This window comes from Dipodomys spectabilis, unplaced genomic scaffold, assembly GCF_019054845.1.
Source record: "Dipodomys spectabilis isolate Male_0828 unplaced genomic scaffold, ASM1905484v1 ptg000069l, whole genome shotgun sequence".
NCBI lineage: Eukaryota > Metazoa > Chordata > Mammalia > Rodentia > Heteromyidae > Dipodomys > Dipodomys spectabilis.
This window is the reverse complement of record NW_024870746.1, coordinates 11,742,919-11,769,346: the sequence shown is the minus strand read 5'-3', so window position 1 is coordinate 11,769,346 and position 26,428 is coordinate 11,742,919. Positions and strand designations below refer to the sequence as shown.

The 26,428-nt window shown below is 38.0% G+C and overlaps 2 protein-coding genes across 7 annotated transcripts in view; one reads left to right on the top strand and one right to left on the bottom strand.

Moving 5' to 3' along the window:
- Positions 1-21,438, top strand: part of Mia3 (MIA SH3 domain ER export factor 3) — a 49,171-nt gene extending 27,733 nt beyond the window's left edge. For 3 of the 6 annotated variants that reach the window (XM_042681342.1, XM_042681341.1, XM_042681345.1), the window contains 22 exons: positions 4,455-4,476; positions 5,190-5,278; positions 5,529-5,606; positions 5,919-6,029; positions 7,668-7,739; positions 7,904-8,008; positions 8,588-8,710; positions 8,811-8,922; positions 9,754-9,809; positions 9,897-9,987; positions 10,151-10,289; positions 13,426-13,527; positions 14,207-14,267; positions 14,747-14,782; positions 14,862-14,929; positions 15,040-15,140; positions 15,287-15,424; positions 16,727-16,795; positions 16,888-16,967; positions 17,135-17,206; positions 18,803-18,953; positions 20,125-21,438. In XM_042681342.1, coding sequence (XP_042537276.1) covers positions 4,455-4,476; positions 5,190-5,278; positions 5,529-5,606; positions 5,919-6,029; positions 7,668-7,739; positions 7,904-8,008; positions 8,588-8,710; positions 8,811-8,922; positions 9,754-9,809; positions 9,897-9,987; positions 10,151-10,289; positions 13,426-13,527; positions 14,207-14,267; positions 14,747-14,782; positions 14,862-14,929; positions 15,040-15,140; positions 15,287-15,424; positions 16,727-16,795; positions 16,888-16,967; positions 17,135-17,206; positions 18,803-18,953; positions 20,125-20,438 — 2,190 coding nt within the window. In that variant the 3' untranslated portion in view covers positions 20,439-21,438. The remainder of the gene's footprint in view (positions 1-4,454; positions 4,477-5,189; positions 5,279-5,528; positions 5,607-5,918; positions 6,030-7,667; positions 7,740-7,903; positions 8,009-8,587; positions 8,711-8,810; positions 8,923-9,753; positions 9,810-9,896; positions 9,988-10,150; positions 10,290-13,425; positions 13,528-14,206; positions 14,268-14,746; positions 14,783-14,861; positions 14,930-15,039; positions 15,141-15,286; positions 15,425-16,726; positions 16,796-16,887; positions 16,968-17,134; positions 17,207-18,802; positions 18,954-20,124) is intronic. The other 3 variants (XM_042681344.1, XM_042681343.1, XM_042681346.1) reach the window with 1 other exon arrangement.
- A 1,870-nt stretch (positions 21,439-23,308) lies between these two features.
- The window catches only part of Aida (axin interactor, dorsalization associated), a 34,514-nt gene continuing 31,394 nt past the window's right edge, over positions 23,309-26,428 (bottom strand). The window contains exons 9-10 of the mRNA XM_042682272.1: positions 25,204-25,321; positions 23,309-25,082 (exon numbers count right to left, since the gene is read on the bottom strand). Coding sequence (XP_042538206.1) covers positions 24,986-25,082; positions 25,204-25,321 — 215 coding nt within the window. The 3' untranslated portion in view covers positions 23,309-24,985. The remainder of the gene's footprint in view (positions 25,083-25,203; positions 25,322-26,428) is intronic.

The window sequence follows — 26,428 nt, the reverse complement described above, 5'->3', positions numbered from 1 at the left end:
CTGCAGAGCTGAGGGACAGTGCCCAGGCCCAGAGTTCAGGCCCCACGACCGGACCCAAAAAAAAAAAAAAAAGGTCCTTCTGTTTGGGTGTGGTATTGGTAATTCAGACCTATAATCCTAGCACCAGGCAAGCCAGGGCAGGAGTATCACAAGTTCAAGGCCAGACTAATTTCTGGGTCAGTATGTAGATAGCGAGTTTCAGGATTATATGGTGGGATCCTGCTTAAAACAACAAAAACAAGGACAAAAAAAAGGACAAAGATTTCTTTTGCCCGGATTGTCTGAGGGCTTTTCTAACCTCGTTGAACTTTTCTTCAAGTATGGCAAAAAAGAACAGAAGGGTAATTGGAAGTGGTAATTGGAGTGTATTTCTCATTCTTGTTTCTCCTACCTCAAGAACTGTAATATCCATTTCAGTCTGCACTATGCCATGTAGGCTCCGTGTCCTAACTACTCCTCCTCCAGTCTCAGCATTTCCTTGTGGTATCATGGTCCTTGCCTTGGAAGACTGCCTTTGCTTCTTTGTGTTTTCCCCTGCTTGTTAGTTTGGTGAAAGGGAGCAAAGAAAGTGTATTACTGTAGGAACATTAGTGCTAAGTGTCCAAATATACTAACATTAGAGGAATAGCCATTTCTTTCTCTATATTGGAGTTTTCTGTGAATGCATTTTCCTATGTTGATATTTATTACAAGTGGTGTCTTAGATACTTAATGCTGAAATGCCATGGTTGTGAATATTCCATCACCATTTGTAACATTGAAAGGAGAAATCTAACCAAAGTTATGAGGAAGTGTAGCAATACTTTTTAACTAGTTAATACTTAGGACTTATTATCCTAGAATTCATTGCTATCCTTGGAGATTCTGTTTTTGCCCTATCAAGATGTCAGCTGTCAATTCTCATCTATCATACTGGTATTAGTGGTATGTGAAATCATCTGATATAGATCATGTCTAAATTCAGCCAGTAGCCAACTTCTTTCCCCTTTTAAAATTAGCATATATTAATGATATAAGTGGTTTCACTGTACTATTTCCATACATGTATATAATGTACATTGGTCAAATTCATCCACTATTATTCTTTCTTACCCTCTCTCCCCCCTTTAAAAACAAATTTAATAGATAATACCTCTCTTCACCCTCTCCTTTTACCTCTTTGTTTTCTCCTCTCCTTACCACAGATAGTCCCCCCGCCCATATTGCAGTCTTGTTCAGTTTTTTAAAAAATAGGTTTATATTCCACATATGAGAAACAGTATGTAATATTTGTCTTTCTCTCTGACTTTTTTCACTTAACATGATTTCCAAATTCATCCATTTTCCTTCAAACAACATTATTTCATTCTTCTTTACGGCTGAATAACACTTCTTTGTACATAAGCACTACATTTTCTTTATCCATTCATTAGTTGATTGATACCTAGGTTGATTCAATAGCTTTGCTCTTATGAATAGCACCGCTATAAATCGGTGCGCATATAATCTCTATTTTATCCTAACCTACATTCCTTTGGATGTATGTCCGGGAATGATATAGCAGGGTCATGTAGTGGTTCTATTTTCATTTTTTTAAGGAATGTATTTACTGATATCCATAGTGGTTGTACTAATTTACATTCTCACCAGAAGTGTGTAAAGGTTCCCCATATCTTCAGTTTTTATTGTTGTTCTTGAAAATTGTCATTCTGACTAAAGTGAGATAGTATTTTAGTGTAGTTTTGATTTGTATTTCCTTTATTGTTAAGGTTGTTGAACTATTTCTTCATGTACTTCTTGGCCATTTTATACTTCTTTTGAGAACTATGTTCAAGTAGCTTGCCCATTTATTAATTGGATTTTTTGAGTGTTTAATTTTTGGAACTCTTTATATGTTGGATATTCTCTATCCAGTGGATAGGTGGCAGTTTTTTTAAAAATATTCTGTAGGTTGCCTTTTGTTTCTAGTAATTGCTTCCTTTGCTATGTAGGAGCTTTTTAATTGGGTACAATCCCATTTGTCAATTCTTGTTCTTATTTCCTATACTTTTGGAGTCCTGTCAGAAAGGTGTTACTTCTGCCTATATTTTCAAAGGTCTTCCCTCTTTCTTCCTTTAGTATTTTCATACTTTAGGTCATAAATTTAGGTGTTGATCCATTTTGAATTTATTTTTTATAGGATAAGAAATGTGTCTAGCTTCAGTCTCTCACATGGAAACATCAAATTCACATGTGACTATCCCAGCACCATTTGTTGAAGAAGCTGTCCTTTTTTCAACACATTTTTGGTGCCTTTGTAGAAAATAAGATAGCTGTAGCTATGTAGACTCATTTCTGGATTTTTAAATTCTATGCCACTGTTCTGTGTATCTGTTTTGGTGCCACTAACATGTTGTTTGTTACTATGGTTTTGTAATATAATTTGAGATTAGGAATTGTGATACTTTCAATATTACTCTTATTCCTCAACATTGTTTTGAGAACTGGCCACTGGTGGCTCATGCCTATAATCCTAGCTACTCAGGAGGCTGAGACCTGAGGATAGTGGTTTGAAGCTAGCCTGGGCAGAAAGTCTTTGAGACTCTGGTTGCCACTTAAATCACAGAAAAAGCTAGAAGTGGCACTGTGGCTCAAGTGGTAGAGTGCTAACCTTGAGCAAAAGGAGCTCAGGAATACCACTCAGGCCGAGTTCAAGGCCGAGGACTGGAATAAAAAGGTGGTTTTGATTATTCAGGGTCCATATGAATTTTAAGATTAATTTTTCAGGCTGGGAGGTGGCTAGTGGTAGAGTGGTGGAGTGCTTGTCTCACATGCATGAGGCCCTGGGTTCAATTCCTCAGCATCACATAAAAAAAGTGGGAAGTGGCACTGTGGCTCAATTAGTAAAGCACTAGCCTTGAGTTGAAGAGCTGAGGGACAGTGCCCAGGCCCAGAGTTCAAGCCCCACAACCACCACCACCACTACCAACAACAAAAAGATTAATTTTTCTATTTCTGTGAAGAATGACATTTGGATTTTTCTGCAATTGCATCGAATTTATTGATTGTTTTCAGTAGCATAGCCATTTCATAGTATTAATTTTACCAATCCATGAATATGGACGTTTTTTCCATCTTCTAATGTTTTTAGTTATCATTGTAGAGGTTTTTTATCCTTTTGTTAGGCTTATTCTTAGATACTTAATATATATATATATTTTTTTTTGGGTCCAGTTGTGGGGCCTAAACTCTGGGCCTGGGCACTGTCCCTCAGCTCTTCAGCTCAAGGCTGGCGCTCTACCACTTGAGCCACAGCGCCACTTCTGGCTTTTTTCTTTTTGCTTATATGGTGCTGAGGAATCGAACCCAGGGCCTCAGGCATGCAAGGCAAGCGCTTTACCACTGAGCCACCTTCCCAGCCCCTACTTAATATTTTTGAGGCTTTATAAATGGGATTGTTTTCCTGATTTCTTTCTCAGTCTGTTCATTATTGGCATACTGAAAAGTTACTGATTTTTTTTTTTTTTTTTTTGGTGGGTTGTGGGCTTGAACTAGTGCGCTGTCCCTCCACTATTCAGCTCAAGGCGAGCGCTCTACTGCTTGAGCCACAGTGCCACTTCCAGTTTTCTAGTGGTTTTATTAGAGATAAGAGTCTCACAGACATTCCTGCTCGGGCTGGCTTTGAACCGTGATCCTCAGATCTCAGCCTCCTGAGTAGCTAGGATTACAGGGATCTTATTTTATTTGTATTTGTTTTTTTTTTGGCCAGTAGCTGACTTTAAATATAATTTATGTTTTCTGGTGAGTGAAAGAGGAATGTTTTTGTAAAAAGATTCTGCCCTTTTGTTTTCTCAATTTTTTTTTTTTTGTTGATCGAGGGATTTGAACTCTGGACTTGGGCACTGTCCCTGGGCTCTTCAGGTCAAAGCCAGCGCTCTACCGCTTGAGCCACCATGCCACTCCAGTTTTCTAGTGGTTTATTGGAGATAAGAGTCTCATGGACGTTGCTGCCCAGGTTATCTTTGAACTGTGATCCTCAGATCTCAGCCTCCTGAGTAGCTAGGATTACAGGTGTGAGCCACCAGTACCCAGCATTCAATTTTTTTGAACAGTCATTGTTTCCAGACTTTATTCTGGCTATTGGGGGTTGACAAATAAGTGAAATTGATTAAATAAAGTGTTAATATATTTTTATGAAGATAGTAACTACTTTTTTTTATTAAAAGTTTTCATGTCATAAGATTGTAATCATTAGGTATGTCTTTAGCTGTAAAGTAAAATGTTTATGTTTTGTTTGTGTCTTGAAGCTGTCTATGGTATATCAATATCAATGAAATCTAAAATGATTTTTTATTTTTCTGTATTTTTTAATCCTCTAGATTTATTATCCTGAGCCAAATGATTATTCTTAGTTGTTATACTTTAATTGTATTAATAATAATAAACTTCTGTTTATCCAATGTTTGACATCAAATTGAATTTTATCTCTCTCCTAGGTAAAGAATAGAGTATATCAAGGTAAATTTTTAGACTTATTTTATGCTCTTATCCATTGTATTGGTTTTGATATGAATTTGAGGGGGGCAGAACTATAGTTTGAACCCAGGACCTCAAGCTTGTTAGCAGGTACTTATCACTTGAGCCATGCTTCTAGCACTGATTTTTGTGGTTTGTTTTTGAGATAAGGTTTCACTTACTGCCTAGGCATACACCTGTGTGTGAACCAGCTATGCTAGGCTTTTAATGTATCTAGGACAACAGGTGTGCACACCACATACAGCTCTCTTCATTGAACAAGTGGTCTCTCAAACTTTTCTGCTAGACTGGCCTCAAGCCAAGATTTTTCCAATCAGCTTCCAACTAGTTAGGCGTGTGTCACACCTCTGTGCCCTGTTTATAAGACGGTTTTATGTAAGCTAGAAGTAAGTAGGATTTTTTTGGGGGGACACTATTAGTTTTAACTTAACAGCCTTATACTTAAATGCTTACCACTTGAACCATACTCCCAGCTGTCTTTACTTTTTATTTATATGATTTAGTTCATATGTTTCTCTCTGATGAAGAAATTTTTATGCCCTTACTGCTATTACTAACTTGCTTTTTAAAGGCAAAATAGGTATGTTAAGATGTTCTTTTACTTCATAGTGGTAGATAACATGTGTTTGCTGTTAATATGTTTAATAATTCAATTTTATTTATCCATAATAATCTTATGGATTTTTCCCTTTTAGTCACCGAAGAACAAATTTCTGAAAAGTTGAAGACTATCATGAAAGAAAATGCAGAACTGTTACAAAAATTGTCAAATTATGAACAAAAGGTATAATTACTCTTTTAATCTTTTCCCTCTAGTTCTAACTTGAATTATTTCCATATGTCTTACAGTTTGGTTATTGTATTTTTTCAAATTGTATTTTCTCTTTCCAGTATTTCCTGTAATCCATTCTAACACTTTAAACAGTCAATAAATTTATAGAGCTCTGTTTTTTTCTATAAAGAGCCACCTACTTGGAAATAAGTTTTGGTAGCACCATAATTTTTCCTAATTCTCAATGTTTTATTTTATGTAGATCAAAGAATCAAAGAAGCATGTTCAAGAAACTAAGAAACAAAATATGATTCTTTCTGATGAAGCAATTAAATATAAGGTAAAAGTTTCTTGCCATTTGGGGATTTTTTTTTTTTTTTGTCGGTCATGGAGGCTGAACTCTGGGCCTGGGCGTGCTGTCCCTCAGCTCTTCTGCTCAAGGCTAGCACCCTACCAACTGAGCCATAGTGCCACTTCTGGCTTTTTTTCTGCTTATGTGGTGCTGAGGAATTGAACCTGGGGCTTCATACATGTGAGGCAAGCACTCTACCACTGAGCCAACTTCCCAGCACTGGGGATATGTTTTAAAAGCAAAAATAAATGTTAGTAAGTAATTTTTACTGTAATTTCAATATTTTGTTTTTTTTTAAAGGATAAAATCAAGACACTTGAACAAACCAATGAAATTCTGGATGACAGAGCCAAAAATCTCCGTGTTATGTTAGAAACAGAGAGAGAACAGAATATCAAGAATCAAGACTTGGTAAGTGTTTTACTGCTAATGGTTACTGTAATAGGGCTTTTGAATTATTTTGGAGATTAAGTTGAATTTTTCCTATGCTGTTAATTTAAAGTAATATTAGGGTATGGAAGGTGAATCTACTGCTCACCTTGTAAAATTTTAAGTACTAATTCAATGTTACTTTTTTTTTTTTTTTTTTTTGTCGGTCGTGGGGCTTGAACTCTGGGCCTGGGTGCTGTCCCTCAGCTCTTCAGCTCAAGGCGAGCGCTCTACCACTTGAGCTACAGCGCCACTTCCGGTTTTCTGGTGGTTTATTGGAGATAGGAGTCTCACGGTCTTTCTTGCCCGGGCTGGCTTTGAACCGCGATCCTCAGATCTCAGCCTCCTGAGTAGCTAGGATTACAGGCGTGAGCCACCAGCGCCCGGCTCTCAATGTTACTTTTAATGAGCCTAGAAAGTGTTTTTACATTCAACCCTCTTTTATTTTCCAATGGATCGATTCTGCCCTCTAAAGCATAGTGAACAGCTAAGAAACTACCACTTAGTTGAAGTCATTGTATTTTATTTTGTTTTATTAAAAAATATCTTTTTCTGGTAAACTTTTTAGTTTTAGAATTACATAAAAGTAGTTTATTTATTTATTTATTTTATTTTTTTTGGGTCCGGTCGTGGGGCCTGAACTCTGGGCCTGGGTGTTGTCCCTCAGCTCTTCAGCTCAAGGCTAGCGCTCTACCACTTGAGCCACAGCGCCACTTCCGGCTTTTTTTCTTTTTACTTATGTGGTGCTGAGGAATCGAACCCAGGGCCTCGAGCATGCAAGGCAAGCGCTCTACCACTGAGCCACCTTCCCAGCCCATAAAAGTAGTTTTAAAGCCGGTGGCTCACACCTGTGTACTTTGCACAGCTAAGGAGTCAAGACTTAACCTCCTTGAGGCAGTTAGTATCTTCATAAATGTTTTGGAATTCTTCTGTATGTGAGATTGTCTATTCTACTCCTGTTCTACCAATTTTAATTTAAGCAAGAGAAATGTAACGCGACTTCAGGGTTTTCTTCTATCACTAGTGGAAAAAACTAAAAACAAAGTAAAATGCAAACTAACTACTGATGTGAACTATTTTATTTGAAAGTTTTTTCATTTTCTTTTATGTTTTTGGTGTTCACCCCACTACATTATCTCCTAACCAAGAAGGTTGTAGATACTATGAAATATTTATAATCTCACTTATTTTCCTTTAACCCCTGATTTTTTTTGTGTAGACCCAAACTGGATTTCTTTCTTTCTTTCTTTCTTTTTTTTTTTTGTTGGTCTTGGGGCTTGAATTCTGGGCCTGATAGCTGTCCCTCAGCTCTTTAGCTCAAGGCGCGAGTATTCTACCACTTGAGCCACAGTGCCACTTCTGGTTTTCTGGTGGTTTAATTGGAGATAAGTGTTTCATGACTTTGCCTGCCCAGGCTGGCTTTGAACCACAATTCTCCGAACTCAGCCTCCTGAGTAGCTAGGATTATAGGCGTGAGCCACCGGCACAAGCTTGGATTTCTTTTATCTGGAATGCATGGGATGGCTCAAGATATGTTTGGTAATATTTCTTCATGTTAGCTTATATGTACATAATTTTACTGAAATTCAATGTGTTTTGTATTATATTTTCACCTGGCAGATACTGGAAAAAAAGAAATCTATCGAGAAGTTAAAAGATGTTATTTCAGTGAGTGCCTCAGAATTTTCAGAGGTAAAGCTGCCTATATTCCTGTACAATATCAATACTTTTTGTTTTGAAAAAGAGCACAGATTTCATGTGTGCCTAAATGTGCAAAGATGAAAACTGTGATGTTTGGGAAAATGTAACTTATTTTTCTTTGGAATTATCTTAGTAATTAGAGTGTTTTACATTAGGTTCAAATTGCTCTCAGTGAAGCTAAGCTCAGTGAAGAGAAAGTAAAGTCTGAATGCCATCGGGTTCAAGAAGAAAATGCTAGACTAAAGAAGAAGAAACAGCAGGTAAAGAAGAGTTCATGTCATGGATAGTATAAACTATAAAAACAGTTGTCATTATATCTCAGTGATCTTTACTCAGAATTGCTTTTAAGGAAAGATAGTATTCATGGAGGGACCTGTTCTTAGATTTTTTTCTGTCTGTTCTATGCTTTTCTGCTCTGTACAAGTTACTACAGCTCTCAGTGTTTAGTTTATGTTTTCAAACACCAATCAATATAACTTGAGTAATCTCTAAGGGATTTTTAGAACAAAGACACTCTGAGTAATTACTGCTTTTCTGGCTAAGGAAGTTATTTGACCTGGTGTCTGGATTTAGTACTCAGTAAGGGGCCAGTCATTCCTACTGGAAATAAAGTATTTGAATTAGAAACAGTTTTCTGAAGGATAAAGTAAATGGGGCCAACCTGTTTGAGAACTCTTGACTTTATTACTTTATTACTGACTCCCATAATGCAGGTCTTAGTCCCTCATTAGTGACCAAGAAGAGCTTGTTTTCCTGTTCTTCTATCTCATTTACATGATACTGATGTCTCCCATGCAAAATATCTAACCCATAGTAATTCATGTGTTTTTAATTTTCAGTTGCAGCAAGAAATTGAAGACTGGAGCAAATCACATGCTGAGCTCAGTGAGCAAATCAAATCATTTGAGAAGTCCCAGAAAGATTTAGAAGTAGCTCTTACTCATAAAGATGATAATATTAATGTAAGTTTATTCTCATTATGCATGCTTAGCATCACAGATTCTTCCAAAATATACCAAATTAAAATTCAGAAGCTCTTGCCCATTTGTGCTTCTTTTTTAGGCTTTGACTAATTGTATTACACAATTGAATCGGTTAGAGTGTGAATTTGAATCGGAGGATCAAAATAAAGGAGGAAATGAGTCAGATGAATTGGCTAATGGAGAGGTAGGAGGTAAGATCAGTCTCAGGAAGGTTGGACTCTTTTTATCCTCGTGTTTAAGTACACTGATTCTATGTGTCAGCTGGATGAATATCTTCTTAAGCTTTAAAGTTGTAGACACTATCACTGGACATATAGATACGTCTGTCTCCATTTGGCAGAAGTGGCTGCTGAGTTGTAGTGTGGCAGTTAAGCATACAGAAGGCACTGACTGTATTTTCTCATCCCATTGAGAACTAGATACCTATGCCAGAACTGCATTAGTCATGTCTTTTACCTGTAAATATTGAACACTGTTGGAGAAACTTGTTTCTTCTCATGTTTATGGAGATATTGTATTAATATTCACGTGTCTATACTTCTGTGCTTCTAAGGCCCACAACTCATTTCAAAGTCCTGGGGTTAGAATCATAATCTAATGCTATCAAAGCCGAGGTGTAGGGTGGCCAGAAGCTAGAGAGTAGTGTGTGTACTTATGAGGAAAATAACTCCCAATATTGTTTCTTGGGTTGATGAATGCTTTAAACCACACCTCGTAGAAGATTCAAGGGCAGAACAGAAAAGTGAATCTTAAGTAAAACACTTGCCCAGGTTGAGTTATGCCTGAGAGAGAAGAAAGGACTTTATTCTTACACATGTCTTCTTGCTTAGGGACAACATTTTTTATTGTACGAACAGAACTTTTTCTTCTAAGTTTGTAATTCTTTTAAAGTCAGTTTTGTTGGTTGGTTATTTTTTTCTCCAGCATTTAAACATAATCATTATTTAGTTTTAAGGAAGTCAAGAAAATATCGAGTTTAAAAAGCAAGGGAAAAAAAAGCAGTTACTACCTATGTTTTTCAGGTGGCCAGAGTGAGAAGATAAAAAATCAAATTAAGCAGATGATGGATGTTTCTCGGGTAGGTCCTTTTTATAGAGTTGAATTAGTGTCTGAATTCTTACCATGCCTCACTTGTAAGAATACATCTGTTTTCTACAATTTTTAGACACAAACTGCAATATCAGTAGCTGAAGAGGATCTAAAACTTTTACAACTTAAACTAAGAGCCTCAATGTCCACTATATATACCCTGGAAGGTAGGTTCTTCTTGAGAAGAAATTCCCACATGCTGGAGAGTTTTACTGGGAAGATATAGACTAGGTTCTTCCTTTTATGCTTCTCAACCCACCCAGCACTTAGCTCAACCAAGTTCTCCAGTCCTCTGCACACATATAAAGGTAACTGTTTTATCCTTTATAGAACAAATAAAGAAATTGGAAGATGATCGCAGTGCACTGCAGTTCACTAAAGTTGGACTGGAAGATGAGTGCAAAACTCTGAGACAGAAAGTTGAGATTCTTAATGAACTCTACCAGCAGAAGGAAATGGCTTTGCAAAAGTAAGGTTTCACTCCATGTTGTTTACATTTACATTATTGTTTACATTATCATTACCACTCAGTGGATTAGTTATTTTTGAATAGGCTCTCCAACTTATGTCTTGTCCATCCTGGACCATGATCCTTGTATTATACTTCTCCCTTAGCTGAGACAACAAATACATATGCCTAGCTAGTAGAGATTTTGAGTTGTTATGAATATAGGTGTGAGCCATACTTCATTAAGATTTTTTTACGCTCCCACCTCCATTTGTGATAGATATTGGTCTTCCTTTGTGACTTGTTTCCCATAGCTTCTTTTTTTTTTTTTTTGTCGTGGGGCTTGAACTCTGGGCCTGGGCACTGTCCCTCAGCTCTTCAGCTCAAGGTGAGCTCTCTACCACTTGAGCTACAGCGCCACTTCCGGTTTTCTGGTGGTTTATTGGAGATAGGAGTCTCACGGTCTCTCCTGCCCGGGCTGGCTTTGAACCGCGATCCTCAGATCTCAGCCTCCTGAGTAGCTAGGATTACAGGCGTGAGCCACCAGCGCCCGGCTCCCATAGCTTCTTTCTGCTCTAATCAGCAGTCAGATAATGTTTCTGTAATTTATATGCAGGGAAGTAGTTGTAGGTACTAACAGCTGGTTTATTCAACTTCTCTCTTGGAAAATCCATTCTGTTTCTTTGCTATCTTTCCTCAGCCACTCTCAGTTTAGACCCATACCATAATTAATCACCTGTCTCTAGTATCCCTTTCTTATGAAATATCTCAAACTTTAATTTTCTTTACAGTTGATTGAGTGAATTTTCTAAAGTCAACAAAGGATTTGTTGTTTGATGGCCTATTCTGTGTTCATTTTTTTTTAATCGGTCATGGGGCTTGAACCCTGGGCCTGAGCGCTGTCCCTCAGCTCTTCAGCTCAAGGTGAGTGCTCTACCACTTGAGCTACTGCGCCACTTCCGGTTTTCTGGTGGTTTATTGGAGATAAGAGTTTCATGGACTTTCCTGCCCGGGGTGGCTTTGAACTGCGATCCTCAGATCTCAGCCTCCTGAGTGGCTAGGATTACAGGCATGAGCCACCAGTGCCCAGCTCTGTGTTCATTTTTGTGTTCATTTGTATGTGTGTGTGGGAGTGATGGTAATGAGATCAAGATTACTTAGACTCAGCCTCCCAAGTGGTAGGATGAGTATGTGCACCACTGTGCTTGGCTTGCTTTCTTTTGGATTGTGGGAATATTTTTAGTTACTCTGCTGATTAAGCTTGGTGAAGCCATAGATTGTTTAGCTCATCTTTTTAAAGCTCACAACATATATCCTGTACTTATTAAAATGTACCTCCCCTTAACAACCTCAATGCCACTGGTCCAAGAGGCTATTTTTAGACTCTTTATCTCTGCATTGTTGTCTTCAATATGTAGAGAAAAAGTGGCTTAAAATGTCAGCCTTGCCGGGCATCAGTCAGGAGGCTGAGATCTGAGGATCATGGTTCAAAGCCAGCCCAGGTAGGAAAGTGCATGAGACTCTTATCTCCAATAAACGACCAGAAAACTGGAAGTGGCACTGTGGCTCAAGTGGTAGAGTACTTGCTTTGAGCTGAAGAGCTGAGGGACAGCACCCAGCCCCTAAAATGACAAAAAAATTAAAATAGAAATGTCAGCCTTGCATGTGATTCTGAGATTCTTTTTTTCTATTCTTCTTGAACACAAACACATGTCTTCACTGCCTTATTAGCTCTATGCCTTCAAGGACATTCTTTTATTTTTTTCCAGATGTTCTGATTGTTCATAGTATTTTGACTTAACTTATCATCCATTATTGGAAACAAAACTCTCGGGAGTTTGAGACAGGGTCTTACTGTATACTTGGTGCTGGGATTACATGACCGTACCACCATGCCACATTTGGTCTTTTTATAAGCCTTAGTTTTTTTCATTCTTTTTTGAAAACATGTTTTATTCTTATTATAAAGGTGATGTACAGAGCAGTTACAGTTAAATAAGTCAATTAATGAGTACATTTCTGTTTGGACATTGTCTTCTCACATTCTTTCTTAAACCAGAGTCAGGGAGAGATTATTTTGTTTTTGCATGTATCTCTTATCCATAAAATTGAACTCTCAGTGCAAGAAAAATGCTTTATCTATACTTTTATCTTTAGCATCTTACAAGTTAACTAGTACGTTACAGTCACACATAAAGTATTAGCCAAAGTATTGAATGAGAAGCTATAAAAGATTGAACAATTTCTCCTTGGTGTTAGTAATTCTTTCTCTTAACTTTTAAAATTCTGCTTCTGACTCGTACAAAATTAAATTTCAAGTTATTATCTTTTGAATCGGAATTGTGTGTAAGGTAATACAAATATAAACAAAGTAGATTTTGTTTTGTTTTGAAACAGCCTCACTAGGTATCATAGGCTGCTCTAAAACTCATGACCACCTATCTCAGCCTCCCTAGTGTCAGGATTCAGAAAAGAGCATTTAAAATACATGAAATACTTCTGTCTTTACAGTCTATAAAGATTAGTAAGATAGTAGTTCACACTTGACCTTCGTGATTGGGGCTGACTAGTTTTCGGCGTGATAGATATTTCCAAGTGCTCAGATATGCCTTTTCTTAATCATAGTCCCATTGAAATAGTGTGCAAATGTTTTGTGGTTATTTTCATATTTAGAAGACATATCCTGAAAGGATTTCTTTGACTGACAATATGTTTAAAATGTACTAGTCTTGGATTGAGCAATAGTTTTTCAGTGACAAAATAAGAAAAGTATTTAGTGCCCTTCCCATGGCAGAATAAGAGAAGTAAATATTCCCTCTCCTCTCCTAGTAAAGTTCATTTGAATTACGTTGGTCAGTCCTGGCTTTCCACATTGAAATAAAGGGACTTTTCATCATCCCAAGGATAAGAGACTCACTCATGGACCACAGTAGTGTTTAATTTTTTAGATATGTTTTGTTTACTAGTGGCTAGAGAATTGTGTAGAGAGGTGACTTGTCAGAAAGCCAGAGTCCAAGTTCCGACAGAGCAAGTTTGAATTCTTTCCTATGATTTTATGTTTGCACTTTTGAGGATGGGAAGTAACATTTGGACAGAGCATTCAGAGTGACTTCTGTAAGGAAAGAGAACTTTCACTTGACAACTGGTTTTATTTTAGGAAACTGAGTCAAGAAGAGTATGAGCGGCAGGAAAGAGAGCAGCGGTTGTCAGCTGCAGATGAGAAGGTGGTTTTGGCTGCAGAGGAAGTCAAAACTTACAAGTGAGTTCAGCTTTTAAAGAGGGGCCAGTGGCTTGGGATAACTTGTGTTCACTTCATTTTAAATTACCTTTACTTTATGTAGAAGAATTAGCATAGAAGACTAAATCAATGGTAAATATACTCAGTTTATACAGGAAAAAAATACATTTTCGTTGACTGAGAAAAAGTTAACTGGAATTTACTTCGACCAATATTGGAAATACTGTAGAAACTTGGTTTATATTAACAGTTTGGAGGTTTTTGTCTACTGAGGTAATTAAAAATAATTTTTTGTTATTGTAAGTTGATGTACAGAGTTAAGGTAATATTTTAAGAAAGCAATTTAATGTGAAATATATAAAAAAAAACTATTCAAGTACTTGTGCCATTTAATAGATTCAGTAATCACAGCTTTGTGAAATTGCCTTTGGATATAGTAAAGGGAAAAATAAGGCTGTGTGGAAGAAGATATTCCTAGCAGAGTATTTGACAATAAACTGAGGAACAGTTACAAAAATAGTAATTGATAAACAAGGAAACTATGATTAGTTTTGATCATGTTATACTTTTATTGTAACTATATGAAGTACATGTCTGTTGAAATCTTTAAAAGTGCAATTGTTAAGAGTAAATGAAAAATTTGCAGATTGTTTCAAATTTTATTCAGTTGTGTTTTAACTGATAAAACCATGTATATTAGGCGGAGAATTGAAGAAATGGAGGAAGAATTACAAAAAACTGAGCGCTCATTTAAGAACCAGGTAAAAATTTTACTATACTGTAGTTTTAGAATTCTTTGATATCTAATACAGGAAATTACAAAGGCTATAATGAATTCGTGTGTGTGTGTGTGTGTGTGTGTGTGTGTGTGTGTGTGTGTGTGTGTGTGTGTGTGTGTGTGTGTACTGGAGGCTATAATGAATTCGTGTGTGTGTGTGTGTGTGTGTGTGTGTGTGTGTGTGTGTGTGTGTGTGTGTGTACTGGAACTTGGATTCAGGGCCTGGATGCTGTCTCTGAGTTTAATTGCTCAAGGCTAGTGCTTTACCACTTGAAACAGGGCTCCATTTCTGGCTAGTTGCTGGTTGGAGATGAGAGTCTCATGGACTTTCTTGCCTGGGTTGGCTTTGAACTGTTATCCTCAGATCTTAGTTTCCTGAGTAGCTAGGATTTCAGGCATGAGCTATCAGTGCCTGACTCTAAATACGTTTTTGATGTGAGTTGTTTTTTTTTTTTTTTTCAGATTGCTACTCATGAAAAAAAAGCTCATGATAACTGGGCAAGTATTTATTTTCTTCTTCTTCTTTGTTTTCTGCCTTGCTTATCACATCTGAATTTGAATACTTTCCCTTCAACAGCTCAAAGCCCGTGCTGCAGAAAGGGCTATGGCTGAAGAGAAAAGGGAAGCTGCTAACCTGCGACACAAGTATGTGATTTTGATATCTACATTTCTAGTGCTTTTAGAATGCTTTACGGCTGTGCTAAGTGATAAAGATTGATATTGTATATTTAAGTCCATTTTTTCAAATATTCAAGATTACTGGAAATGTCTCAAAAGATGGCAATGCGACAAGATGAACCTGTGATTGTAAAACCAATGCCAGGAAGACCAAATACACAGAACCCTCCACGAAGAGGTAAGGGAACTTTGCCAAGTGCTGCAGTCTGTTTTTGTTATGTCTGTAAATTACTATTTATTTCTATGCCTAGAAATAATCCAAAGAAGTTACTAAATGAAATAAAAGAAAGATGGTCTAAAAGTAGTAACAAAGCATTTTTTCAGGTCCACTGAGCCAGAATGGTTCTTTTGGCCCATCGCCTGTGAGTGGGGGAGAGTGTTCCCCTCCCCTCACTGCAGAGCCACCAGGGAGACCGCTCTCTGCCACTCTCAGTCGAAGAGATGTGCCTAGAAGTGAATTTGGTGAGCATTCTCATGGTACTTGGCAATAAACTGTTTCAAGGGTTTTCTTTCTTTTTAGCATTCACATTTTATAACTTGGGTCAATTAGGACACAGAAGAAAATGTTTTAATTTATCTTAATGAATAGATAGTTTATTGCAAGATCTACTGTACAACAGAAACTATGCATATTCCGAGAGGCCTCTTGTTTTTTAAGTTATGTACTGGGAAGTATATTTATTTTTAAATCTCTATGGGGCTGCTCAATGAATATTGTAAAAAATAGCCTTAAAACCTTATAGTTTCGAGCTGGGAAGATGGCTCAGTGGTAGAACGCTTGCCTTGCATGCATGAGGTCCTGGGTTTGATTCCTCAGCACCACATAAGCAAAAAGAAAAAAGCTGGAAGTGGCGCTGTGGCTCAAGTGGTAGAGCGCTAGCCTTGAGCTGAAGAGCTGAGGGACAGCGCCCAGGCCCAGAGTTCAGGCCCCATGACCGGACTCAAAAAAAAAACCAAAAAAAAACCCCTTATAGTTTATGTAGCATATATACTTTTGTTACTCATTACTGCAATTGAAATGCTTAATAGCTCTTAGAGCCAGAGTACATATTTTCTGCAAAAAAAAAGTGCTAGCCTGAAATATAGGATATTACTTTTTCTTCTTCAGTACTGGGGTATGAACTCAGGGCCTTGTGCCTGCTAGGCAGGTACTCTACTACTTGAGCTACATCCTTATCCCTTTTTTGCTTTCATTCTTTTTTAAATAGGGTCTTCCTTTTCCCCTGGACTGCCCTTAACATCCTATATATGCTTACTGCACAGCGGGGATGACAGGTGCATGCCACTGTACCCAGCTTTTTATTGGTTAAGAGTGGCATACCTTCTTCTCTAGGCTGATCTGGAACTGTGTGAACCTCCTAGAATCAGTCTCTTGAGCAGCTAGGGTTACAGTTGTAAGCACCCACGTCCAGCTGGTACTCTGAAATATAGGACTAGTATTATTAATATGCAGTGTTTATTATCTTTCAATCCATGGCAGTTCTTGTTTTCTTTTGAGTCTGTACAGACAACAAATTGTTACTCATCTGTATTGAGGGATACCTTCCTCCTTTTTAGAAACAGTCTTTCTGTGTAGCCCAAGTTGGTCTTGAACTTGTGATCCTGCTTCAGTCTCCTCTGAGTGCTGGGGTAATAAGCATGTACCACCATATCCAGCAGGAGATCTATTTTTAATGTTGCCTTTTCTAGTTAAGAGTTGAGCTGTGTTGTTTCCAGTTAGTTCTTAAAAACATACATGCCAGGGCTCTATATTTCTTTCTCAAGGAACAGTGGATGGGCCTTTACCTCGTCCTCGTTGGTCATCTGAGGCATCTGGGAAACCCTCAGCCTCTGGTAAGGGACCTAAGTAATTTCATGGGCACAAAATGTATTCTCATAGTATATAGATCAGAGTGAGTCTGAGTCAGTTTTCTGGCCTCCCATAGACCCAGGATCTGGTCCTGCTCCCATTATGAACAGCAGCTCCAGAAGCTCCTCTCCGGCCAAGACGATAGATGAAGGAAAGGTAAGCTCTACGCTCCTGCTAAATTACCACAGTGCCTGAACACATAGGTTTTCCCACTAGATTATAACAGTGACAGAACATGTAGGTTTTCTTATAGCATTTTCTCTTTACCTCATCTCCAGTTTGTATGTTCTATTTGTACTATCCTCTTTTGTTTTTTAAAAAAGCAAACTGCCCCCCAAGAGCTTGAAGGCCCCTCAGTTCCCAGCCTGGTCTCTTTGGCTGAGCATCCAGTCACAGTGAGTACTTAGAAGCAGAGGATTGGAGCTGGGAAGGTGGCTCAGTGGTAGAGTGCTTGCCTTGCATGCATGAGCCCTGGGTTCAATTCCTCAGCACCCCATAAGCAGCAAAAGCCGGAAGTGGCACTGTGGCTTAAGTGGTAGAGCGCTAGCCTTGAGCTGAAGAGCTGAGGGACAGCGCCCAGGCACAGAGTTCAGACCCCACAACCGACAAAAAAAAAAAAAAAAAAGAAGTTGAGGATTGAACTGGGTTTTTATTTGGTGTATTTCTGGAAAGGATACAAGAAGCATGAGATTAATCTCCATTTCTTTAACTTGCATGGCAGTATTGATATTACACTTCCCCTTAATTTGGGAGCATTGAACTGGTTGGTTGTCGGTTTCTTCTCTTGTTTTGGTTAGATGATTAATCAGGTTAGAGCATCTACTTGTAATTCACTATAGAATGTGAAAAGTCCACTCCAATTTAATATTGTGTGCTTTGTGTTGCATGCTGAGGTAAAATGAATTGATTATAAATTATATAATTCACCATTACTTTGTGTTTGGAAGTATGCTACTCAAAAATTTCTTCATTTGAATGTTAGGCAAGGCTTGAAAAGTTAGATTGTTAACAAAATGTCTGCTCAAAGTGAATATTGTATACAATTGTATTCTCTTGAAACTTGTGTAGCTATTGTAGCTGCTAAGTCTTTGGATCATACTTCTCAGTGCTACTCAGTGTTGAAATCAAGATGCTTATTAGTTTCCAACCCAGTGTCCCATAGAAAAGATGTGTCCCATACAATTTACTAGCGAGTGAAGGTATATATTTGCCTTGCTAATTCATGTGTATAACATTGTGTTGGGAAATACTTCCAAGTTCCAACTCCTGGGACATGTATGTCTTAAGAGAGCTTTTTATCCAAGTGCAGTTTGTATAAGACCCAAGATGCTTCTGTACTAAAAGGCTTTATAATAAGAGAGTAGCAACCACTTTACTAGATGCAGAAGTAGGAGGAGCATATGCTTTGAGTCAAACCTGGCATTGAGTTTCAACTCAGCCTTTTATGTGCTGTGTGAACTTGAGTTAAGGTCTTGCCTCTGTCCCTCATATTTAAAATAAGATCATCATGCTTCAGTTTCATCATGTGAGCATTTAACTAATATCTGAAAGGCCTATTGAAGGTACTCTTGAGTACTGATGGTCATAATATATAAAGAAGGGATTTTCATTCTCTTTTTTTTGCTTTCTTAACATAGAAAGAAATGAGCTATTGTGTTGATGAGAGGGACATGAAGAAACTCCTTTGGAAATCTTAGTACGCAGGGCATAGCTTTTCTTAGAAATCACCTCTTAATGAGCTGAGTTTCTCATTTTCCCTTTTCCTGTACAGACAGTAGTAATACACATTCAATGAGCCTGCTTACTTGGGTGGCATCCTTCTAACCTCTCTGAACTGACAGTGGGAACCTGGTGCTGGGAAAGGGGGTGTTTTGTTGCAGTTTTTGTTCTTTGGACGGGTTGCTGGTATCTGCTTGAACTGTGTTTTTGCTTTTCAGGTGTTGGTGCTCTGACATGTCAAAGAATTTCAAAATAGGAATGGTCTCTTGCAGGTTAATATGGCTACAAAAGGGCCCCCTCCTTTCCCGGGGGTTCCTCTGATGAGTTCTCCCATGGGAGGTCCTCTACCACCACCCATTCGATATGGACCACCTCCTCAGCTCTGTGGGCCTTTTGGGCCTCGGCTACTCCCTCCACCGTTTGGTATGATGATCTGAACAGTATTAATTTACTGTAAAGCATATTCACCTTTTCCTTTTATTCCTTGCTAAAACAGTTGCTATTGTAGGGCTTTGCAATACAAGAATAAAGCTGACTGAGTACATTTTATCTTTCCCCCAAGTTTCTTAGGATACATAGAGCATTACATAATCTTCCTATACTGAGCTGTGCAATAGTTATCTTTTGCAGACAAAACAAAGGGGTTTATATAGAAAGCAAGAAATGTTACTTCTGTAGATTTTTAATACTAATGGCTATGGACTGCAATGGATGGGAGCTGAATGACATGTGCCATAACTTAAGATGACTTTTAATTCCAGATGTGTACATCCTTTAGCATAAAGATAGAAGCACAAGCAATAAGAAGGTTAAAGTTGCTCTCCTCACCTTGAGAGTACACAGCAGTGAGCTTTTAAAAAGGACAATGTAACAGGGACCTAATGAAGGCTGCATTTATTTAGGTGTAACTAGAAGGCCTTTTCCTGCAGTGTAGGTACCTTTTGTTAGCAGATGTTAGGAGCAAGCTGAGATACTTACTATGTAAATTTACTTTTTGGGGGGTTGGTCCTGGGGCTTGAACTCTGGGCCTGGGCACTGTCCCTCAGCTCTTCTGCTCATGGAGAGTGCTCTACCACTTGAGCCACAGCAGCCCTTCCGGTTTTCTAGTGGTTTATTGGAGACAAAGAGTCTCACAGACTTTCCTGCCCGGGATGGCTTTGAACCATGATCCTTAGATCTCAGCCTCCTGAGTAGCTAGGATTACAGGTGTGAGCCACCGGTGCCTGGCTACATAAATCATTTTTATTGATAATAGTAGTAAACATTCAGATTTCCTTTATCAAAATTCATTTTTTGGAATAAACTCTTATTTCATCATCCATCATGAACAAATAGAACTGTTATTTGAGATGTAAAGCAAACAAGCTTTAGAATTGAGCCATGTTAAGTCCCATGTGTTGATTAGTGGCTGCTGGCCATATGCTGGAAGTAAGACTTGCTGAGCTTCAGAATTTTCCTCAGCTAGTGAGCATGCCCATCACTTGACTTTCTGGATTTGGGAGATCATAGAGAATATATTAATATACTTTTAGTAATTTTAGTTTTAGTATGTTCCCTGATATTTAAAAATGGCTTATGTAATTTTGTTCTGCAGTTCCTGGTATCCGTCCACCACTAGGCTTAAGAGAATATGCACCGGCCGGCGTCACACCTGGGACACGGGACCTGCCTCGTGACCCTCGGGAATTTTTACCAGGACATGCACCATTTAGACCATTAGGCTCACTTGGTCCAAGGGAGTACTTTATCCCTAGTGCCCGATTACCACCCCCAACCTATGGTCCCCAGGATTACCCACCACCACCTACTGCAAGAGACTCACTGCCTTCGGGTTCCGGAGATGAGACACCATCTGCCTCTCAGGGCAGTGGCCAGGACTGCTCTCAGGCTTTAAAACAGAGCCCGTAACTATGACCTCTGACACTTCAATCAGAGAGAGAGTGGACTGTATACTATTCACAATGATAAAGGATTTCATTGGCTATAAAATCAAAGTTTATTTTAAAAGGTTTTTAAAACTAAGCTGCCTTGGCAGTGTGCATTTTTGAGCCAAACAATTAAAAAATATTTTCCTCTCTAAAGAAAATCACCTCTTATGCTAGAGTGTCTTTCCAACTTTGAAATGTGCAATAAAGAATACCTGTGTTTAGTTAATGTAGCATATGTAATTGCTAAATGATTTACAATGTCAAAAATATGAACATTTCCTGTGGAAATGCTTTAAGAACATGTGTTTCCATTATCCTATTTTTAGTGTGTACCAGTTGAATACAGAGCAATGGTGTTTACAGCTTGATCTTATTTTTCCTCCAATATCTATCTGGTCGCAGACTGTTACGCTGAAAATGTTTACTGAAAGATCATAAACTTTATCCTCCTTGTTGCTGAAGTTCTTTGTAGTAATAGTTCATAAAAAATTTGTTTATTAATATTTCCCCAGTGTCTGTTCATTCACTGGATTGTCATGAGATGTGTGCCATTTGGGAAACATGTAAGGCAGGCGCTCAGAACTGAAGACCGGTGACTTGGCAACAGCTCAGTGTTGCTCGCTGCTATGGAGGTTCAACCTCAAAATCACTTGTGAACACTGTAAGGAATTTCTTCCTTCAGTTCACAGAAATCAGTCACTCTACTGGCCTGGCATTCATGTGGTTTCTTATGATTCTCACTGCTTATTTAAGGATGGTTTTATGAGGATGAATTCATATTAGCAAGAATTATCTGACCAGATGTCTTAATTGCTTTTAACTTTATTGCAATGAAGGGTACTTAGCAGCAACATGAAAATGACGTGTTATGACCCCACAGTAAGGAAATTCCTTTTAAAAATGTTAACAGTCTATTCTTCTTCCACTACCTTGCCACTCCTTTTCAAGGAATATTAAAATGTGTCAACAATCATAGACTAAATTCTATTCTAGTTTTGTACCCATTACTATATTGCTTTTAAAACAAGGTTTCTAAAAACTATCTCTTGGGCTGGAAGCCTGGCTGAAGTGGTAAGAATGGGAGGCCCTGAGTTCAAACTCAGTTACCACTAAGTAATGATAAAATAAAAATAAAAACTAGCTCTTCGGATGTCTTAATTACAGTAACTTCAGCAGCATACTTTAAGAGGTTTAAGATTTAGATTAGGAGCTGGGAAGGTATCTCAGTAGTAGAGTGCTTGCCTTGCATGCATGAGGCCCTAGGTTCGATTCCTCAGCACCACATAAGTAGAAAAAAAATAAAGCTGGCAGTGGTGCTGTGGCTCAAGTGGTAGAGCATTAGCCTTAAGCTGAAGTGCTGAGGGACAGCGCCCAGGCCAAGTTCAGGCCCCACAACCGACAACAAAAAAAAAGGTTTAGATTAAATTAAAACTTTCACAATGCTAGATAATGTTAATTCCATTTTTTGAAGTCCTATAAGGTAATATTATTGAAACCTAATCCACTAAGAATGCTATGCAAAAAGGAAAGAAAAGCTTCAATATGAAACAGTAATTCAGAAAACAGGATCTCTGAAAGACAAGTCAAAATTCCTAATTGAATATATGGATCCTTCATGAAAATTCAATCTTATGAATCAACATAAAAATTAGCTAGGTGTTATGGTATATACTTGTAATCCCCAGTATTCTGGATGTCAAAGCCAGGAAGACCACAAGTCTAGGTTAAGTTGAGCTAACAGCACAACACCATCTCAAAAAACCAAGGTCTAATGGTAAACTCAGTGGTACAGTGCTGCCTTAGCGTGTGCAAGACCCTGGATTTGCTTAAGAAGCACTGTGAAGAAGAAAAGCAGAAGCAGCAGAAGTCATATCTGAAAGGAAAACTTCATTTTTAACCAGGAAAATTGTCACAAATACAACTTTTATATGTGTGTGTGTGTGTGTTGATTGCTACAAAACAAAACAATGTGCAAGTTAATATAACTTTTGATGTTAATGGACTTTATTTTTCTTTTGAGATGAGTTTCACTTAAGTAAGTGTATCCCAGGCAGTCCTTGAATTTGGGATCTTCCTGCCTCAAGAGTCCTGAGTGCTAACACAGACATGTGCCACATGCTCCACTAACTTAAAACTTTAAGTGACATTTAAATAAGGCATGCTATGTAGGAAAGTAAGAAAGGTAAATTTATTTCTAAATTCAAAATCAGAATGTTTTCCCCTTTAAAGCCACTTTGATATCTATAGCTTATATCATAGGAGAATCAGCAAGACGTGTAGCTCATCTGAGCAGTTCAAAACGAACCTGTAACTGCCTCTTCCTCATCCACCAACTGCACCACTTAAGCAGAAAAAGCTGCCAATGTATGGATGAGGTCAAGTACATTGCCCCCCCCCCCCCCCCAAGTAAAATCAGACATTTCAGAAGGCATCTACACATAGTTGGGTTTCAGGGCTGAGTGGCTAAAATTGTCTTTTATGAATCAGCAGTTTTTCATCCTGAAAGCAGTTCTACTACAGTTGTGGTTATTATCCAATGCCTGACTCTCCCCCACCCCTCTCCACCCTAACTGTTAATTAAAATAACTTAGGGGATGTGGGATATTCTATGCCAACTGCTTCAAGATGTTATCTTTTTGTCATTTCATTGAGGTTTGAATTAAAACTAAGTTCATCTCACAGGGTTCAATTTAGCATCTTCAGTATGAATGAAAGGCACTTGCATACTTAGGTGGATATAAATGATCACTTTGGTTATGAGGAAAGAAAATACATGAGTTTTGCTATATTTTAATATTAAGTTTTTTGTTTTGTTAATTTTTATCAAGGATTTATTTTAATATAATGGTTAAAGTAGAGAAAGAAAAGTATTTCCTGCTCCCCATGCAGGAGATGAGAGTTAAAGAGGTAAGGTTAAGGGGTTCGTTTTTTAGGTCTTAAGAATAACATCAAACAAAAGGTACTAAATACTCCACAGGGTGCACAGTACCGTCAAGCACCTTAAAGTTTACATGGAGGAGAAATGGTTTTTGACTGCGGAGGCGCCTATGGCCAGAGGACCTGACAACTCTGGAGTTTAAGAACTGAGTGAGCAATGCAGTAATCTACCAAAGTAAATCAAGAGCTACTGTGGGCTGAATTAGCTTAGTACTTGGAACTAATCCAATCAAGATGAAAGACAAAGACTAAATTTGGTTGAGAATTCTTTCAGGCTCATATAGTTTTTATTAACATTCATCTAGTAAACAATTGACCTAACAGACAACTGAAAATAAGATACTAACTCTCTTGAAGTGCAAGGGTTAAAACAACTGTGATTACTTATTTAAAAAAAAACAAACATATTGACGGGTTATTACACTAGTTCAAAAATAGGCCACATACTGACACTGCATTCCCCTCATGCACTGTTCATTTAAAGGTATTAAAATATGTGGGTTCTATATTGACCCACAGAAAGCCCACCACAAATTTAATGTTCTGTGTATCAAATATCCACCTCATGTGTACTATGAAAATTTTATGCATCATTAAGCCAAAAGTAAATAACAGTAAAAAGCTGCAAATTTTCATATGGATGGATGTCAGTATATCTAAATAGGAAATAAATGGCAATCCTATCTACCTATATTAAAAAAAATAGACTATCTTTTCAGATTTTGCATACCCATCAGGATTTCAGATTTTATGATCAATTGCCAGAAAAAAGTCAGTTCCTGCAGTATCACATTAGCATTTGATTTTAGTTTATATGGTTTATGAGACATTGTAAATCCATCTAAAAGTATAATTGTTCTGAGATAGTTCCAATGTTAACCCTATAATCTATCAGGAAGAATATCAATGTGGTGTAGAAGATAGCTAATCAGCATTGACTACAAATATGCTCACTTTTAAGAGAGACAATCTGGTCATCCAGAAAAAAAAAAATCACAGCTACAAACTGGGAAACACGCTCATCTAGGATACTTATCTGGCCAAGGCACACAAGTTCTAGTCAGAACTGTTGGTCAGGTTAAAGTTAGGCCACATTTAAGAAGCAACCTGTAAACTTCCAAATTAACCTTCCAATAACAGTATAACAGGTCCAATTCTTCCGAAAAGTAGTTTGGTACTGTCCCACCCACCTCAACCCAGAATCTGAAGTTAAATCAAAACAGCAAATGGGAGAGAAAGTGAGCAGATGTGTAAACTCTTAGCACATTCTTATTGCTGTATTAAGTTTTGAAGATGAGCACACCTGCTACAACAGTATTGTTCCAGGAAGCAGAGTAGGCGCAATGGCATTTAGAAAATAGATTGTTAGAAAAGTAAAAACGTTTCAAAATCTACAATAAACCTGTATCCAAAGGAGTCTTATATGTCAGTAACATGCTGAACTTTTGAGTTCTCTGGTACAGCTTTGTAAAGGGCTCCCTTGGGCACGGCTCATTTCCTGCCTGTTGAGGGGGAATATGCTACACAGAGCTATGATGGTTTCTATTGAGTGGTAAAATTCACAGATGTTCCAGGTTATTCATATCAGGATCATTCCTTGTGCAATGTTTGATGTAGATGAAGATAGAGTGGTTTCTTGGTCAACAGTTGTAATTTCTTTCGTTTAAAGTCAGTGGGTTTCTTGTATCTGTAACCATAACAGAAAGAGATTATTGTTTAGATAATTGATGTATTCTAAGGTTAAGTTTAAAAGACAAACATACCAGTAGCCATTAGAATAGTACAAATCCCACATGCACGTCACTTACAGTTCTATTACAATTGGTCCAGGTTTTATTTCATCCATCTCCATGAAAGCAAAACACTTGGTGCTGGTAAACCTTTTTTTAGGCTTGTAGTGTTTAAATTCAAAGAAGATAGCTGCACCTAAGGAATTAAAACAAACCACCTAAACCCAAGGTACCACTCTGATCACCAATAAAAAGCGTATGAATACACAATGGCTCGCCTAGAATGTGTTATAGAGGAACTACTATGAACCACTAAAGAATATAAAAAATAGACAAGGAACATAGATTCTTGTTAAGTTTCATCAATATCCATAGATACTGTTTCAAAAAGCAATGGACAAAAAAAGCATTGAAAAATTTCTTTAAAACATTCAAGCTTGGGGCTGAAGATGTAGCTCAACAATAGAGTGCTTGCCAAGCATACAAGTCACAAAGCTGCAGGTTCTGTCTTCAGAATGATTGATGCGGGTGCATGCATGCACACACGCACACGTGCGCGTGCACGCACAGACAGACAAACACATACACACACACACACACACACACACACACACACACACACACACACACACACAAATTCAAGCCTGAATAATTTCTCTCCTCTCTGAAGCCCCCAAACTGTACATTTGGAGGCCCAGAAACCAAGCATGAATAGCATACTGGTTTAGTTGTCAAATATCAACAATTTCCTACCATTTTCAGAGTTGAAAGCCCTATCATATTTGTAATTATATTTGATCAAGGCAGAGCTTTGGAAGGAAAAGGCCTAAAAGCTGGCTCTTCCATTGCTTCCCTCAACAATCAACTGATCAGGAGGATTTCTGGCAATTCTGCATTCCCAAAGCCCAACAGATAAGCTCTCCACCCCGCAGAGAGAAAAAAGATAAAAATAGAGAATTAACTTGTCTCACCAATGTAGCCAAGAACAACTGATTTCTATAAAAGGCATAGAAACTGACAGCAGGAAATTGGGGGTCTTGCTCAACTGGCGGCAACTTAATGCTTCCTTAACCAGAATGGTGCTGAATACTGGCTTTTAAAGAGGAGCAACAGACATGCAATACTTTTAATGACAAAACTCCCAAGTGATTAAAAGTCTAACAATTTTCAGAAATCTGTGTACATCCCTGGTACTTTGGTCTAAATGGAGGCCCTCCCATGTCAGAGGAGAAAAAAAAAGTCCCTCAAGAGACAATGGGGAGGGAGGTGTGGGGATGATGGCGTTCTTAGACATGTACTTCCT